The 18,288-nt window shown below is 46.5% G+C and overlaps 1 protein-coding gene across 2 annotated transcripts in view; it reads right to left on the bottom strand.

Annotated features, from left to right (window-relative positions):
* Positions 1-18,288, bottom strand: part of HMCN1 (hemicentin 1) — a 1,785,366-nt gene that overhangs the window by 557,127 nt on the left and 1,209,951 nt on the right. For both annotated transcript variants that reach the window (XM_069641364.1, XM_069641365.1), the window contains exon 70: positions 14,689-14,770. In XM_069641364.1, the coding sequence (XP_069497465.1) occupies positions 14,689-14,770 (82 nt within the window). The remainder of the gene's footprint in view (positions 1-14,688; positions 14,771-18,288) is intronic.

Genomic DNA, 18,288 nt, shown 5'->3' with positions numbered 1-18,288 from the left:
GCCTTCCTCTGTTCTTCTGGAAGATGATCAAGCAGCGGAGCTAATCTGTGCCACATCTCCCTATCGTATCTGGCCACAATTGCCAGAGAGTTTGCGGCCTTTACTGTGGTCGCTCCCACGGAGAGCACTTTCTTGCCAAAGGCATCTTGGCGTCTCGCCTCGTTCTCAGGAGGAGTCGTGCACTTGTGCTGTGCCTTTGCCTTCTTCGCTGCTGCCGCCGACACCACCGAGTCCGGTGTTGGTTGGGAGGATAAACACTTGGGGGTAGACTCTGGAGCCTTAAACTTTTTTTCTAGGCGTCCTTTCACTGCTGGTTCTGAGAATGGGTGTCTCATTGTCTGCAACCCCTCTTTCCATACATGGTCCAGTATTGGTATCGAGAACACCGACCTCCTTCTCTTGCCCATGTAGTCGAACAAAAAACAATCCTTTTTCTGTTCTTCTTGGGACAGACCAAATTCTTTGCATGCCTTCTCCATCATAGAATGGAATGACGCGATGTCGTCCGGAGGGGACGGGTGAGCTGGGCTTCTGGGGTTTTCCAACTCCGCCTCTGACTCCCAGGTAGGATCCCTGGAGGGGGATAATGAGATATCCGACATGGCCCCCCTGTCGGACTCCGAATCTGGCAGCTCACCTTCCTCCTGTGCCAGTGTTGAGATTGGCGTGCGTGGGTGCGTCGGTTGACGGGACGGGCCCGGCTCGTCGACGAGTGACTGTGGCAGGCTTGCCTGGGGTAGTCGCTGGTCCAACGACTGCAACAAGGACTGAAGCGTGGACAGAATATCCAACGACAAAACTGATTGAGGATTGAGGAGAGGGGCAGATACCGGTGTAACGGAGGCCCTCGTCGACGACTTGTCAGCCGCTCGTAGCCCTAGGTCTGCTGGGCCAGCAACTCTCTCGTTTTCGTCCTCCGAGGACAGCAACATAGCTTGTTCTTGTAGCAAAGGCTCCGGGGGGGGGTCGGGTCAAAGACTTCAGGCCTCCAGGCCTCCTGTAGGATCCCCGTCGATGAGGCCCTCGTCGACGCCATTGTCGACGGGACGGTGGATGCCCCATGTGCAAGTGGTAGGGAGGCGGTCGATGACTGGACCGCCGTCGACGACGAAGACTTCGCAGGTGGTTTTGGCGGTCCCGCCTTCTCCACACTGTGCCCGCTTTTACTCGACTCTCGACTCGTGGTCGATCTGTGATGATCGCCAGAGGAGGATTTCCTTTCCTTCTCATGCTTTTTTGATGAGGATGATTTCTTTGCCGAGGAGTCTCTAGTGGAGTGATTTCCAGACGACTCTTTTTCCGACGGTCTAGATTTCTTCGCCGGCGGTTCCGACGAGGCCGCTCGGCGCGATGTTTTCGCCGACTGTGTGGAGCCCACCTCCGAGGGGGGGTATGCCCCCGCTCCATCATTCAGCCATGCCACCAGGCGTCGGTTCCGGTCTTTGAGGGTTTTTTGAGAAAACCCCTTGCATATGTCGCAGGTATCCGCCGAATGGTGAGGGTGGAGGCAATATATACAGTCCATATGTCCGTCCCCCTCGTAAACCTTTTTTAAGCCGCATGTCGCGCATGGACTGAACAGCGCTTTACCTGACACAGAGGACATTATTACTCGAAATCCAATGACGCAACCTAGTACAAAACAGTAGGACAACACGAGGAGATCCCACTACTTTGGAGACGGTTGAAATCTGAAGGGGAGCCGCGGGGGCGGGCCTCTTATACTAGCACGGCCTGCGGAGCATGCGTAGGCGGGTCCTAGAAGGACGTAGATAGGACACAAAAGTGTTGAAAGTTTTTCCTTTGAAAAAGGCTATATATGTGTACCGAGGGGTCCCAGTCTGACGACGGGGAATATTCTAAGCATGTGAATCCATGAAAGATCCAATGCTGGAGAATAAAAATACTTCTTTACTGATGGCCAAAATAACACAGTGAAAAAAGACTACAAGCAGGTAACATTGTACTAACACAATACTAAAACGTAGATACACATATACAATTACTGGTGTAGGGCAAAATACATATAAAACCCCTGAAAAGAAAGGTACAGATTACTATTAGCACTATAAGTCCACAGAGAATCAACCCTACCTTCAGAAGTACAACCCTATTGTGTCTGGGTCCTTGTGCCCAAAAGTTCAGCAAGGTTTCATCACAGTTTGTGAAGCTGGAAAAAATAAAGGTAGGGTGTCTGGGGTCCAGTGAACAGTTCCAAGTGTCAGGGGACGAGTTAAACTAGCTAACAAACAGGTTCTTAACTTTCGGAGTGCTTGTGTGTATAAGCAATGGCAAAGCCAAAGTGTTATACACGTTTTATAAAAGTTAGCAAACTTGTAAAGGGGACCTTAGTGGGCAGGTAAGTATCGCTATAACTCACCCCCTGTACTCTGATTCTTCATGCGACTTGGCAGGTCGGTTGAAGAAGGTCCGAGGTCGTTTCCACCGTCATCCTCAGCCCTAGATCCTCAGGGGTTGAAGGTTCGAGCAGATCTCCGGTCGGTGTCTGATGCTGGTGCAAGGACTCTCAGTGGAAGAATGCAGCAAAGCTCGATGCAGGGCCCCTCTCAGGACAAGAATGGACGCAGGTAAGCAGTTTCTATGCATGGTGATGCAAAGGGATTCACTTGCCACGGTCAGACTTTCCCTACTATCTCGTGTCCCCTTGATGCTAGGGCCACGATATTTCACAGAGGTAAGTCTTGTTGCGCATGCTGAGAATCCCCCAAGTTCCAGGCCTCAACTCGGAACGGCAACGTCTGCTGCATGGTAGCCCAAACTCAGAGGTGGTCAACCACAGGGGGGTAATGAGGTACTTTTGAAGACTCTTGTTCATAGGACTCCGAACTGATGTTGAGAATGGATGTTCCTTCCACTCCAAGGGTCGCAGCTCCTTTGCAGTACTGCTGTAGATCTTTCCAGAGGACAGGGCTCTACCAGGGCAGAAGCAGAAGTTGGTCGCCAAGCCTTCTTGCGATGGGTCAACGGTCTCCTTGCAAGTCTTGTAGCTGGACAGGAGTCTTGGCTCCTTCAGTTTCTTCCAGGATCTCTCTAGAGTGGGTGCAGGGGTCCTATTCTTACCCAGAAAGCCAGGAAAGAGCAGCAACTCCCACAAGCCAACAACAGATCTGCCCCACACACACATCCAATCAGGTACACTGGCGGCCAAACTCATTCATTCCACCCAGACACACTGGCACCAGTATATGGATTGGGACCAGACTGTCTCAGCCCACTTCCTGGCAGCAAACACACATAGCCCTCCAGTAGCCCACCAAAAGCCTCTGTTTTTCTGGGCACTGGAATTACATATAACGATTTTCCTGGCCTCACAGGCTAGGAAGAAGGCTAATAGACAAGACGGCTAAAGGACAAGCGGAAAATAGCCATGTTTGACTACTGGCCAAACGCAGTAAATGCAGTAAGGCTAAAGCCAAAAGTTCCAAAAACTGGTAAAAAGTCACTGCTGCCACCAGCTTGTCCATTTAGCACACCTAGAGAAACTAAATCTCCTCTCAGAGTTAGTCTACGGCAAAACAAAAAGTGTACCCCATTGTACTGCAGTGCAATGATGCATTGTATAATGATAAAAGGTTACCACAAGTGATAACAAGTTACTAAAAGTAGTAACAAAGTAACATGACTAAGGGAAACGTATCCTCCTGGAACTCGAGAGACTCTATCCTGCTCCTGAAAGTCCCCTCAGCCGAGACGGGGGGGATCCCAAAGAGCCCAAGTGATCAGAATGTCAATTTTGAGGCCTACCTCATGGCCACTTAGACAAAGTAAGTCATAGAAAACAAAATGGTTTGAAGCAGGTTGTAAAAAAACAATTGGTACCCAAATGTCTATCAAAAAGGTACATGGACTACCAATGCGGTAACATGGTTTGCACCCTTGGTGAAGACAAAACATACATAGTTTTCACCAACCTACTCCTTAAAACTTGTGTAGGGTGGTAAAATCATACCAGGCGGAAAATGGGAGCCTGGGAGACTCCCCTGGTACTGGGCACCTTAGGAGTGACTCAATTTCCTATGACTTATATAAGGTCAAAAGGGTTGTAAAGGGGGGGGGGCTTCTGTATTCCCTCTGGCCAATAAAAAGAGAAAAATAGGGAGAAAAAGCACAAAAAAGGTAAGGGGCAACAAAAATAGGAATTCTGTCTTTACAGTACCCAAGTTCAATCTTGGTTGACTGCGATTTTCCACACTAGGACACCTGGCAAAATCAGCAATAATTATCTCTGCAGAAATAATATATTTGCTATAAGACTTTTACAGCAATATTTCCGTGCACACACACATATAAACATGACGTGAAAATATAGCTAATGACTCACACATATCAGGTAGAGGAAAACTATGAATTAAAAAAGTCCTACAAAGCACTCAAAAGCATCTGTTTTGATTGTGCTCGTTTCTCTGAGAGTCCTTGCCTAGAATCTAAGTTCCTTTTTGGATTTGAGGTAATCACTCTGTTAGGGAGAATTCTCAGAAATGTGCTAATTCCCTTCTACCTTAGACAGCCCCAGCTCTTTTGCTGGACTTTAGGACTTTTAATTTTTATTCTGGAGAGAGTGAGACCTTTTTCCCACTCTCTCGTGAATTTTTCTTTGATTTGAACATTGTGTTCCTTTTGGTTTTGGAGTCTGACAAACTCCATAGGCATCATCTTTTTACATTGAGACACACAGCACCTTCAGTGCAGTGGCACAGGGAAGTCTTTCAGATTTCCCAAAGGTATAAATACCTTCTCTTGGTTAAACTACTGTTTCCAAGAGCAGTAAAGTGAAATTGACTTTACTTACCTTTTGTAACTTTGTAGACCCAGCACACACTATCTTCAAAAGAGTGCTGGAGGGGTTACTTAGTATCCCCTTTGTCTACTTTCTCATGGAACATTTTTATGTTACCCTTTCTACAATTAATGGCTGGTGGCAGCAGTTTACTTTTTCCTACCATTGTGTGTATTTACCGCGGGCTGCTTTCGCAGCTGCGGTATAGCACCGATGGGTGCCCTTTTTGTCAAAATGGCCCTGGTCTTCTTTTTGCCATTTCTTGTTGTTAAGATCCTTCTTGAGATTTTCTCTTCGCGCCAAACCAGGTTTGATCCCTTTGTTAATTTTATCTTCGGCGGGGTTCACTGCTGAAGCTTGCCTCTGGCTCCATCGTGTCTGGCAGAGCAGGAAGCTAGGGAAAGCCCAAAACTCCCTGTGCTTAGTCTCCTTGGTTACAGGAATGACCCAAAGGGGATTGTGAGTGACAGCTAAGATGCGAATGAATGGGAGAAACTTGCATAAAAGGAGAGGTCTTTTAGACAGAAGGCAGAATTGACCACCAGACGAAGGAATCCGAAGAAGAACTTGCAAGAGACACTTGCTGCAACTCCTGGACCGTTGGTTTGCCTGGTGAAGCCCTGCTGCAGTGCTGAAGCTCCAAAATGCGCCTCGACTAGAGAAGCCCTGCAAAGGATGACTCCTCCCCTTGGGTTGGTGTGAACAATCGACCCCAAGACAAACTCATCTGGAAATCCTCTCATTGCTGGCTGTACTTCCATTGCTGCTGCAGGAACCGAGTGCCAGGGAGAGGAACACCAGAATCAAGTGCATCGTTTTTTAACCCGGACCCGAGCTCCAGGAAGATCCTCGGGACTCGCTCGAAGCAGGGCTGATCAAGCCTGAGCCATCTCAACAGAGTGGTGGACCCCAGAAGAAAGGAAAGCCCACAAGGTGTCCAAGAACCACAGTGGTGCTATTGGTGAGAAGCTCAAACCGCGAAATGCTGCTGATCTGAAATGTGCCCATTTCTGCTGCCGACCTTCGAACCATAGACACAGGAGTACCCAGATGCCCTCCTCTTGTCCCCAAAACTGAGGCACAGGAACAGCAGGATCTGCCATACTACAACAGGAACAGAAGCCAGCTGAAGCCAGCTGGAACCAATTTCTTCAGACCTAAGGTACTGTGAACTAAGAGTTACTTACCTCTTGTTGTGTAGCTTGCTTGATCTCAGTTGAGATTCAATAAAGGCCGCCTGGCGGAGTCCTGATATGCCCAGGAAGGTACCTGTATGTAAAATGCTAGAAATCAGGATGGGAGATCCGTAGACAGCTGTCTTGTTTTGAAGCTATTTTATTTTGCCTTCAAAACGATTTTGCACAGATAAATCGAATTAAACATTTACACGACTTTCGATAAGCACAAAAGTATGGACAGACGTTTTTTCTTAAGGGAAATTATCGAGAGACAATTTCCACAGTGGTGCACAAGTATACAATACAGGTAGGTAGTGACATAGACCTTGTGCAGGGTGTGACCCAGGACTGTAGTAAGTCCGGGGGTATTCAACAAAATAGTGTACACAACACTATCCATCAACACATACATACAAAGGTTGTGACACAAAACATCGACACAGAGGTGTTTCGGCCAAACAGGGCTGGGTAAGGGCCCGTGGTGGTGGTGGCCTTCATCAGGATGATCACTGCTAGTGGTGCTGTCCGTATAGGTAATCTATGGGGGAAGGGAAAGCTGTCAGGATCTCAGGGCATTGATGATTGATTCAACAATTAATGAATAATGGCCGATTGGTGCCTTGAATATACCATTGGTGTATCTAAAAACAGCTTACCGTCTGCAGTGGTGCAGCGGGGACACTGTGTTTGGAGTCCTGTTATGGGTACTGGACTCTGGGAACCATGTCTGCAGTGAGCATGGGAAGACTCCTATGATTCGGGTCTCCTTGGCCAATAAATACAGCCTTAGGCCTCTAGGAGCTGTAAGAGAAAGGATAACAGGTCGTTATCTATGCGCTCGAGGAGGACCGTGACTGTGAACAGCAGGGTCCAGGCACATCCAGCATGGGATTGTGCGGTAAGTGACTGGAGACACCAGTGGTGTGGGTGCCCACTCAGTGGGTTAGTAAGGTCACGGTATAATAAAGGGGTCTCAAATAAAGTGCCTACTAGAGCCTTGCCAATTGCTGTGTGAGCTAAGCGCTAGGAAGCGCTGGCAGTGGCCTCAGTAGTGTTGATTTTATTTAAAAGTGTCAAAAAAACGTTCACAGGAAAAGCAAGTGGACATTGCAAATACATCTCTTGGAGTAACTGGGCTGTCTAATCTCGCCTCGGTGTGTCAATTAGTGACAGTCCCTGTCTGACCTCTGGGCGAGGTTGTGTAGCTGCCCACGGGGTGATTTATAGGAAGTGGCAGTGACCCTCAAGATAATAAAGTAAAATGAAGGAACTCCAGACTGTGGCGAGAATGCATCATAAAGTCTAACAGTGCACGGAGAGTAATTTGGAATGTGAAACCAGCGAGGTTTTGTGGGGATCGCTGGGGGTGCCTGGACTAGGTGCTGTATCATGCAGAAAAACTAAAAAAATGAAAACATGAGATAAAATGGCAGCTTGTCTTACAGAGTGCAAAAAATGGCGTCTGCACTCCTTGTGGCTCTGGATTCTACAGAGGAGTTTTGCTGTCAATGTTAAAAGCACTGTGCCAGCTCGACATCCAGCCAATGGGCTGCTGGCTAGGTGCAGGGGTAGGCCAATAATTACAGAGCAAGCTAACAACAGAAATGATAGGTTGGGAGTAATTGACCAATGGGATGCAGATGCATCATCAGTGTCACAACTATATGAGTGTAGCCCATGGAAATGACAGCAGGGCCCCTAATGATGGATGGCAACTGCAAGTAGATGGATGCAGGTGGTGGTGGACCCCTGAAGATGATATGAGGGGTAGCCTTCTACCTGATTGGTGGTGGACGGCTGTTGCTATGGCTGTGGAAACCCTAGGGTGGAGGCTTAAACAATGTTGACATTTTCAATACACTGTTTAATAAAAAGGTAAAGGAGAAAACATGGAGTCACTGGGTGTATAGTGACTATTGTAAGTAACCAAAAGCCAGACAAATGGGAAAAACACACCACGCATTAATTAGTTCAATGGCTCACATATGTATGTTGCAACTTCACTTTACATGGTGCATGTATCTCAGAAATCAGAATGAACACGCAACTGTAAATAAACATTAGTAAACATTAGTGGTGCTTGTACCAGCTGGTTCTATAGAGTACATGATGCACAAAACATGGGCACTGCTGAATATGTAGCGTGTGCCCAGTCGAGGGCATCTGATGTCTAAATGGAGATCTAAACACCACGGTGGGGGTCAATCTATCCCAGAAATGTTTCCACTCCACTCTATGGTGATATTAAGGCCAGTTCTGACTGTGTCCAGTCTGTGGACCCATTTTTGCTCAAGCCTGGTGAGGGCTAGATTGATATCGCCTCCTCTTTTTTGTTGTTGAAGTTGTTGCAGAATAGTCCATGAGTTCATCGTGGGTGTGGCCTTTTTTGCTGAAATGTTCCACCAGAGGTTTGTCTTGTATTGAGTTCCTGATGCATGGACGATGTTCGCTTATCCTTTGTTTTATGGGTCTGATGGTCTTCCCAATGTAAATGAGGTCACAGGGACATCTGATCACATATATGACGTTTTTGCTTTCGCAATTGGTGTGATTTCGCATCGTCCACATGAAATTCTTGTGAGTCAAGGTCTTTCTAGTGTCAGTTTAGCGACACGCGATGCATTTTCCACATGAATAGTGTCCTAATACGGGCGGTAAGCCCCATAGTGTGGGTTGTTGTTTCTCTGGTTTCAGAAACGTATGTATCAGGGTGTCTTTGAGGTTCCTATTCTTCTTAAATGCAAAAAGGTTTTTTTTGTCCAAGGTCCCTTTGTTTTTTATTAGATGCCAATGTTTGTTTATGGTGGTTTTTACCAGGTTACTGATGGGTTTGAACATTGTGACACAGACTGTCTGGTCTATGGGGTCCTTAGTGATGGACGTTAGACAAATAGTGCAATCAGTGTTGGCTGCCCTTTTCCGAGCCATTTTGATCGATTTATTGGGGTAACCTCTTTCACTTAGGTGTGTCTGGAGTTGTTTGGCATGATGTTCGAACTTCTCTTTCTCGGTGCAGTTTCTTCGTATTCGGAGGAATTGTCCGTATGGTAGGTTGTTTTTTAATCCTTGGGGATGAAAACTCGAGAAATGGAGCAAGCTGTTTCTGTCGGTGGGTTTTCTGAATAATTCTGTTTTCAATGAGTTTCCGGAACGGTAAATTTGAAGGTCTAGGACATTCACGGATTGGCAATCCCATTCTATAGTAACTTTATGTGAGAGTTTCTGTGGTTAAGCTATCCGTGGAATTTGAGCAAAAGCTCCTTGCTGCCTTCCCAAACTAGGAGAACATCATCGATGTATCGTCGCCATAGTAGGATGTGGTCTTTGTATGGGTTGTCATCGTTGTACACATAGTCATCCTCATACTGAGCCATGTACAGATTAGCTACATCAGGGGCAAACGTGGCACCCATGCTGACGCCTTTGATCTGCTGGTAAATCTGGTGTTCGAAGAGGAAGAAGTTCTCGGTTGTAGCTAGTCGAATGCAGTCCAAGATGAAGTTCGTGGGGGTCGTGGTGGTGTCGGCTCTTCTGTTGAGACAGATGGTCAATGCTTGCAGTCCTTCCTGTTGAGGGATCGAAGTGTAGAGGGCCTCTACGTTCATGGTTGCCAGGATGGAGTTGGAGCACAGGTTTAAATTCTGTAGGACTTTGATGGTGTCGGTGCTGTCTTTGATATAGGACTTCATCTTTCCAATGAAAGGTTTCATAAAAAAATCTGTGTAGAGTGACAATGGCTCCAAAAGAGAATCACAAGCTGAGACAAATAGGACGACCCGATGGTAGAGTAGCATGTTTATGGATCTTGGGAAGGATATAAAAGGCTGGTATCCTGGGGTGGGTTTTGTTGAGGAAAAGGCGTTCATCCTCGCAGATCCAACTTTGGTCTTCTGCATGTTTAGTCAGGTTAAAGATCTCTTCTTTAGTCTCTTCGTGGGGTCTCTGTTTAGTTTCTTGTATGATGAGGTATCAGCCAGTAGGCGCAAGCATTCCTTGTTGTAGTCTGTGGTGTTCATACAAACAATGCCTCCCCCTTTGTCTACCGGTTTGATGGTAATGGATCGGTCTAGGTTGAGGTTGCCCAGGGATTTTCTTTCTTCTTTGCTGAGATTTTCTTGTTAAAAGTTCTTTTTAGTAAGGCCAGCATTGATGGTGGTGGTGACCAACTTTTCAAATGTGTCAAATTCGCTGGGGATGGTATGTGGAGGAGGTACAAAATTGGATCTTGGTTTAAGTCTAGTTGTATTCTCTTGGTGGACTTCGATATTGACGGCACTGGTGTCTTCTGAGTTCCGTTTGTTTGGGAGGTATATTTCAAAAAATATTTTAGTCTCAGTGTGCAGAAACATCTTCTTAGTACTGCTTCGGTTTGAAAGGGATCTGCTTTTGTAGTCGGGACAAATGATAGTCCTCTTTGAAGTAGTGTCTGTTCTGAGTTTGTCAATGATCTAGATGAGAGGTTGAAAATAGGTATCTTTGTCATGGTTGATTGGAGTACCATTGCCTCGTCCTCATGTACTGGTCTGATTGTTGTGGGCGCCTTTTCGGTCGGCCCCGTTGACCTCCGCTCTGAAAAAAAGGATGTTGTGGAGGTCCGGTGGTCCTGCTACTCCCCGGTGGGCTCGGGATGCTCCCACTGGATGATCCAGAGCTACCCGAGAAATTGACAATGCGGTTGCGTCTATTGAAATTGTGCTGTTGTTGTTGCTGTAGGTCGCTGTAAAAGGTATCCTCAGTTGAGACTTGCATTTGCTGCTTTTTGCAGAGTTGCTTGCAGCTTTGCCCCTCACAAGCATCGCAGTGATTTCTTTTTCTACAAAGCTCTCTATAACATTGTGCAAGACTTTTTACTTTTGCATTGGGGGGGTTTAAACGTGCTTACCTGTTTGAGAAACTTTTTAACCATTGTTTCCTCCCCTAACCTTTTTCTTTTGTCACCAAACTCAGTCTTGCTCTAAATGTACCAGTGATATATCAATGTCCACAGTGTCCTAGTTATTGTAGTCACCCTAGTGTGTAGGAAGTGTCTGTGTGCCATCCCAAAAGGGTATCTACTGAATTATTGAAACTGAGAGTGTGTATTTTTAAAGTATATTTAAGTGTTACCTATTTGCTCCCTTCTAAAGAAGGCTTATTCAACTGACAGTTTAAATTAATACATAATTATAAAGAAACCTTGATTGTAAGTGTTATTTGGATACTTGTCACTGTGAAACTCTATGTTGCAACCATAAAGCTCACATTGATCACTCTTGACATAAGCTTGGCTGCTCAGTCACTCTACCAACTTGTGTAGTACAGACGTATACCAAAGGTTGGGTTAACTATTGCCAACAGGACAGGCTGGTGCAGTCTCCCACACGGTACTGAATACAATCTTGCCTAACACTGGTGGCAGGCAGTGAGGGTCTATTGTAGAGTTGTTACATTGAGTATTTTGCTTTGCTTGTGTTCAACTAAACCCCCACAAGGCTAAGCTCCACCAGAACAGTAATTGTAACATGCCTAATATGGATAACTTCAGTCAGGAAGCCCTGCTAATTTTAACAGTAGATCCATTGAAAGAAATGTGTAAAGTCAGGAATCTTACTGTAAAAGGAAAGGAAAATGAGTTGATTGCAAGGTTGTTGAATCACCAAAGTTTGGGTAGTAGGCCTTCAACACCTACTAACCCAAGAAATGTGGAAACTGATAAGGAGGATGATAGTTCAGAGTCTAATTCTAATGTCTTAGAAGTGTCAGAGGAGGTACAGGAGTCCCAGGATATGAGCCCCTCTTTGCCACAGACTGCTCTTTTTCCTCAAGCCATGTCCACATGGACCCCACCAGGTCCAACACTGAGTGCAGAATATGTGTCTCTTGAAACAATGAGACTTGAATTGGAATTTAAAAGGTTGCAAGCTCAAGCTGAAGCCAAACATCAGGAAATCAAGCTCAGGGAATTGGAAATGCAACATGCTCTTGAAATGAAAAGAGGCAGTAGGGTCTGATTGAGGTTCAGACAAAGGAGGCTACCCATCTTCTTGTGAGAAAAAAGGAACCCAGCAGAGATCAGGGTCCTTTCTTTGGCAAAGTGTTATTCTTGCTCCTGGTGTTAGAAAAGATTTCTATTTTGGCAACTTTCCCTCCATAGTTTCTATGGAATCCAAACGTTTTTGCTTTGTTTTTTAAACCGTTCCAACTTTTTGAGGCGAAGTAAATACTTCAGCTTCACTTCTCCAGACTTCTGCTAATTTGTTATGGTGAAACTAATAAGTCCTTCAGACTATCAGTAAGGGAAAACTGTGTTTCCCTTTTAACTTTTACGCTTTGTAACTTTTTAACTTTGCACACAGCATCTTACAATGCAATGCAATGGGGATACTTTTGTATCAGCCTAGCCTTTTACACTTGGGATTTAGGTTACATTTATATGTGTCTAAGGACAAGCTGGTGGCAGAAATTATATTTTTGCAATTTCTCATTTATTTCTAGTGTGAACATTTACGTTTACTGCGTATGGCTACTAAACGTGGCTAGTGCACTAAAATGACCACGCCACAAGATTTGTGGTTGTTCTTTGGCCATATTGTAGTTTGGCCTTATTCCTGCCTTGCCAGGTCAGGAAATCCCAAATAAGAGCATGCGCCTGCCTGTAAAAGCTGCAGCTTTCTCAGGCTAGTGATGCCTTTGTGTGTGTGTGGCCCAGGAAGGGGTGACCGTCTGGTCCCACTACACATCTGAGGTGCCAGAGAGTGTGGGTGTGAGTGAAACCAATAGTTGTCCCTAGTACTGGCTGTTTGAATGGTGCAAATCCTTAATATTGGTGGGCTTGGACTTGTTTCCAGGCTGAATTTTGAATAAGAACAGGTCCCCTGCAGCCATTTCTTCAGATCAGCATTGGAGCCAAGAATCTCTCGTAGAACAGCTGACTGAAGATCTGAAAATGCTCCTGAAGATGCCCTGCATCCCTTTATGCATCTGACCCAGTAGAGCCCTGATGTACTATCTGGTCTGAGAAAGCCCTGGCAGTGGTTCAACCCCTGGGCTGGTGGGACTAAACAGACTTGACGTGTTCTCAAGGAACCAGCCATTCAGAGCCTTTGAAATTGTCCCTGGACCACCCAGTGGACTGTCCAGCTTTCCAGTGAGCTACTTCACTAGAACTGTCATCGTTTTGAGTTTACAGCCGGAACTTTGGTGGTTGTCAGCTTGTGGTTGAAGTCACCTTCTCACCCTCAGGGCATACTGTCCTGCAAGAATTTCTACAAACACGATTGAAAGGACACCTGCCGTCGCCTGTGTGCAGTGCCCTTCACTGGAACCCACGTTCCGCAGTCCTGCGACGTGTCTTGAAGAGGTCTGTATCAGGTATCTTGCATTTCTCCATCACCACAGGTCGCACTCTGCTCCTGGACACGACCGGAAGAATCGTTGCAGCCGCAGCTCCTAGACACCTCTCACCACAACCAACTGCAGGAAATCCAACCTCCAGTGACCCCAAGACAACCCATCAAGTCATACGGGAAAATCAGAGTCAGGGGGGAAAGTAAACCAAAACATTTATCTCACACGGTCCTCTATAGGATAACATTGAGAACAAGTTTCTTTGTATCCTTCAATTCCCCTTCTTTTTGGTCATCAAACCTGAGTAGTACAATCTGAAAGATAGGAACACAATTTACTTACCAAGTAACTTTGCTGCATCTCTTCTTTTGAACAATCACCAACACAAGTGATTTACCTGCTACCAATACATTCTGGGGAGAAGCATTGTGGCTCTTGTGACATTTGGGCATAAACCCCCATTCTTCTTACGGATTGGACTGCTGAAGTTATGGAATATCACTTGTGACTTGGTTCCATCTTTACTTCATCACTTTACTGACCTCCTTTGTTGATTGAAGTCATTGAATGCATTTTAAGAACCTATGGTGGCTGTATGTATGTTTATTGACGGTTTTTGAGACCTAGAAAAAATACTGCATTTTTATACTTAACTTTCTAAATTTAATTATTGTGTGCTTCACTTTGCAGACTCATTGTGGACATATGACCCCACTCAGGCCCACCTTAGAATAGCCTTGACTGCCCTCCATTGCTAAGTTGATAGGGTTTTGGTTGACCTCCACCAGGCCAGATTCTAGAAATCCATCTTAACACCTGGGAGTTTGCACCTTGTGCAGTTTGCCTCTGGCTCCCACAGGCTGGAGCGGTGTCTGGTTGAGGTGACCGACATGGAAACTGGCAGCAGTGGGTGCTACCTCATGTTCAGTATCACCATTGGACCTTGTATTGGCTTACTCGTTGCCCTACTACTAAAATGGCCCATGATTTCTCATGGAACTTTATTCCGAACAATGAAAGTGCTTCCACCGTACCAGGGACATGGCTAAGCCATCTTAAACATATGTCACATGTTTTCCGCTCCTGAGGTATATAAAGATGAGGTACTGCATTAGTCAACTTACATTAATGCTGACACTGTTCCTTCATTCATAGCCCATCTGCTTCTTATCACTTTCCTCCTGAACCTCCACCACCTATATGCCCATGGCCACAATCCCCCCTTTTTTTCTGGCCTCAGTTAGCATGCCCCGTCCTGCCCTGTACATGTGTGTCTGTGTTAGAACAAAGACAGGCTCTTCAATATACTAAAGCCAAAACATGCAACTTGACGGATGTTCTTAACCAGAAATGGGCTTATTTTTACATTTGCTCAATGAAACTCACCATGAACTCTCACTAAATATTCCTTGTCGTCATCGCCTGCAGGACTTGACGCCAAACACGTGTACCTTCCAGTGTCTTCCACCTGTAGGAGAGCCAAGACATGTTAGTAGATAAGTCCCATGGAATGAAGCAGTTTACTGAAGATTGAATATATAATTTATCCTGCAAATGTAATTACAGAAACACGCTGTCAAAAGACCATGAGGATGCCTAACTTCCAGCGGTCTTTAGATTAAAAGACAATCAGGTGGAAGGGGTAGGTAGATGACATGCAAGCGATGGCTGAGAATAAAGTGGAGCCATTGTTGTACGGTGTTCGAACGAAATAGTGGAACAGTACCATTGAGAATTATAAGTTTCCCAAAAGTGTACAACAATGCAACAGGGAGAAAGTGAACTGAATGCAGCAAATTGGCTCAGGTTTAGGAAAGCTTCCTTTCACCTGACGTTTTTGACTCTGCCTCATTTCGACAGCAACTGAAGTCCTTCCATTATCAATCCTACTGAAGCCTCCACATCTCCCATGCTTTCCCTGAGCCTCTGTGCTTCAGTGGCCTCCCACCTCTTAACCAAAACTCAGGACATCCTGTCCTCATTTTCCTCTTGTCCCCTTGCCCCTCATTCCCCAACTCTCAGGCCTCCCTTGGCCCCCCTATCCCTTCCCTCCTACTCTCTTCCTTCTCACCCATAGCACCGGATGAGGTCTATAGACAAGTCGTCTTTATGGAAGTCTCCTCCAAACAAGTGCTCTCCTGCTTTTGTAGAACTATCAATGACAACATTGTGCCAGCCTTGGCTGATTTCTGTAATCACTCCTTTGCCACTGGCTCATTCTTTCTACCCCTCAAGCACTCCCTTGTGGATCCTTTCCTCAAAAAGCCCTCTGCAGACCCATCGTGCCTGGCTAACTACCACTTTATCTCCATTACCCCCCTTCCTAGGCAAACCCCTAGAGAAGCTGGTCATCTCCCCACTGATCCAACACACTGAATCTGTTGGTTGTCTCCAGGACCACCAGTCTGACTTCAGAGCAGCCAGAGGCACGGAAACGGCTCTACTTGAAGACTTGCTCTCAAATCTCGATTCCAACTCTCCATCCGTTCTTATCCTTCTGGATCTTTACTCTGCCTTCGACACAGTCAATCATGCCACCCTGATAAATCGGCTCTGCAACACTCTTGGCATCACAGGCCTGGCACTGGACTCGTTGACCTCATTCCTCCCCGACTGACCTTACCAGGTTAAACTGGGTCCTTTTTTCTCCCCTATCACACTCTCCACCTGCGGTATCCCTCAAGGGTCTATCCTCTTGCTGTGGCTCTTCAACATCTACTTTGCCCCTCTGATCACCTTCTCGCCTCACTTCCTGTATTATGCAAAGGACGCGCAGCTCATCTTCAAGCTTCCCTCTACTGCCTCCTCTTCCTTCTCTCTCATCCCTGACTGTCTTACTGCTCTTCAGGCCTGGTGTGCTGCCAATGATCTCTGCCTTAATGCCAGTAAGACTGAGATCCTTCTCATTGGGACCCCAGCTCCCTCATTCCCTGCTACCTTCTGGCCGCCTTATATGGGTCTCCTACCCTCACCTTCTTGTGAGGCAAAAGAACTTGGTGTCATCTTTGACTGCTGTCTCTCCTACCTTCACATTGCGGAACTTGCAAAGGCCCACTACCAGCTGCACCCTTTCCACACCTTCCCCCAGAAACTCAATGTCTCCAGAGCTCTGGTCCTCTCTAGGTTTGTTCAATCTTCCTTTATCCTCCCTTTGCTCCCCTTCAACTAATCCAGAATAGGACTGCAAGACTTATCCGTGGCCTCAAGCCCAGGGACTGCATCTCTCCAGCCCTAACATCTCTCCACTGGCTCCCAGTTGCTGCTAGGATCAAGTTCAAGACCCTCTGCATCATCCACAAGGCTTTCTGGGGCCTGCGACCCCGCTACATCCAACTCTCTCGCCCTAAATACCTCCCTGTTAGAGCCCTCCAGTCTTCTAGCTCCAACTCTCTGCAGATCAGAGGCTTCGCTAAGCAGAGAGTGTGGGGTAGATCTCTCACCTCCACCTGAGCTTCCCTCTGGAATGCTCTCCCTGCCCCTCTCAAGCTTGAGCGGGATCTCCTTAGGTTCCAGAAGCTATCCAAGACCCTCCTTTTATCTTTTTCCTTCCCTCTGCCCCTCCCCTGCTAACACCCCTGTCTGCCCGGGTGACTGGCTCCCTGGTTCTCTCTGATTTCTACAGGGCACAAGGCCCCCTGCCCAGTGCTCCCCCCTCCTCGCACTTAGACTGTGGACCCTCACCCCATGCACCCCATGCAATCCCTGGCACTTACCCTCCTGGCCTTCCCTTAGTACTCGCCTAGCCCCTGTTGCCCTCTTCCCCCCTCCTATGCCTCCCTTTCACTTCACTCTCTCCTCTTAACCTGCACTTTCCTTCCCACCATAGCACTTTGCATTTCATGCAAACCGGCACTTCCCCACCCCCTCTTCCTCTCACTACTTGTTACTGCACTTGCACAATCTGAATGTCACAAGGCCTCGTAGGACCGTTATTGTTATCTTTCTCCTCTGTCCCCCCAATGTTTTGTCTTGTGTGTGCCTTGAACCCCATTTGTTGTATAGGCACCATACAAATATCCAATAAATACAATAAAATAAATAAATATTTGTCATTCTCTGTGTAAAGGTCTTGGTGGTATTAGTTTGTCCTAGCGGAAACGTGCCCAATTCTCTGCAAGGTGTAAAAGTTATCATCCTTCGGTGGTTCGAGAGCTTGCAGTGGTGTGGAGAGCTTCATCTCCTAGTTCTGACATCAAGGACATTTTCCTAGTACTCAATGGGCATCTTACCTTCCTACAAGATGCATGGGGGATTGTGCTTCATTACGAGTGCGGTGGTAACCCGACGGTGCTACCGGCAGGTTGTCATTGAACTCGTAACACCATTACCGCCACCTGATATCCCAGTGCCACCGGGATATTACAAGTCCTGGCGGCCGAATAGATCAGGCGGCAGAATGGTTTAAGTTACTTACCTGTAATTATTGTTCTCCAGCATGGGTCTGGCATGGATTCACATGCTCATGAATATTCCCTGTTATCAGGCTGGCAATCCTCAGTAAAATAAAAAATGGTTTCACTTTCACTTTAAAACTGTATTTCTCCTCCAAACAAATCACTGTCTTATAAGTCATAGTGGCCCCATCAAATGGCAGTCCTCTCCATAAGCCCCACCTCTACCAGCCATCTTCAGATTTGGTAACCACGAAAAGTGGCACTATGACCAAGAAGAGCCGGAGAGGGTCCAGAGGGAGGGTTTGCATGTGAATCCATGCCAGACCAATGTTGGAGAATAATAGTTACAGGTAAGTCATTTAAAACTTATCCAGGCATTGAGTCTGGCATGGATTCACATGCTCATGAATAACTAATACACAGTAGTACACATTACACAACCACGGGAGGTGGCAAGGAACAACAGAAGTAATCAACTCTTAACCCTGGAACAGACTCAAAACAAGCAAACAGGTTGCGTAATACTGCCTGGCTGACGCTGGACTCCTCCCTGCAATCCCTGTCGATGCAGTAGAACCTCGTGAAGGTATGC

The sequence above is a fragment of the Ambystoma mexicanum genome, chromosome 1q (genome assembly GCF_040938575.1).
Source record: "Ambystoma mexicanum isolate Mex_15411 chromosome 1q, UKY_AmexF1_1, whole genome shotgun sequence".
Lineage (NCBI taxonomy): Eukaryota > Metazoa > Chordata > Amphibia > Caudata > Ambystomatidae > Ambystoma > Ambystoma mexicanum.
Note: the sequence above shows the minus strand (reverse complement) of the source record. Positions and strands in the feature narration are given on the sequence as shown.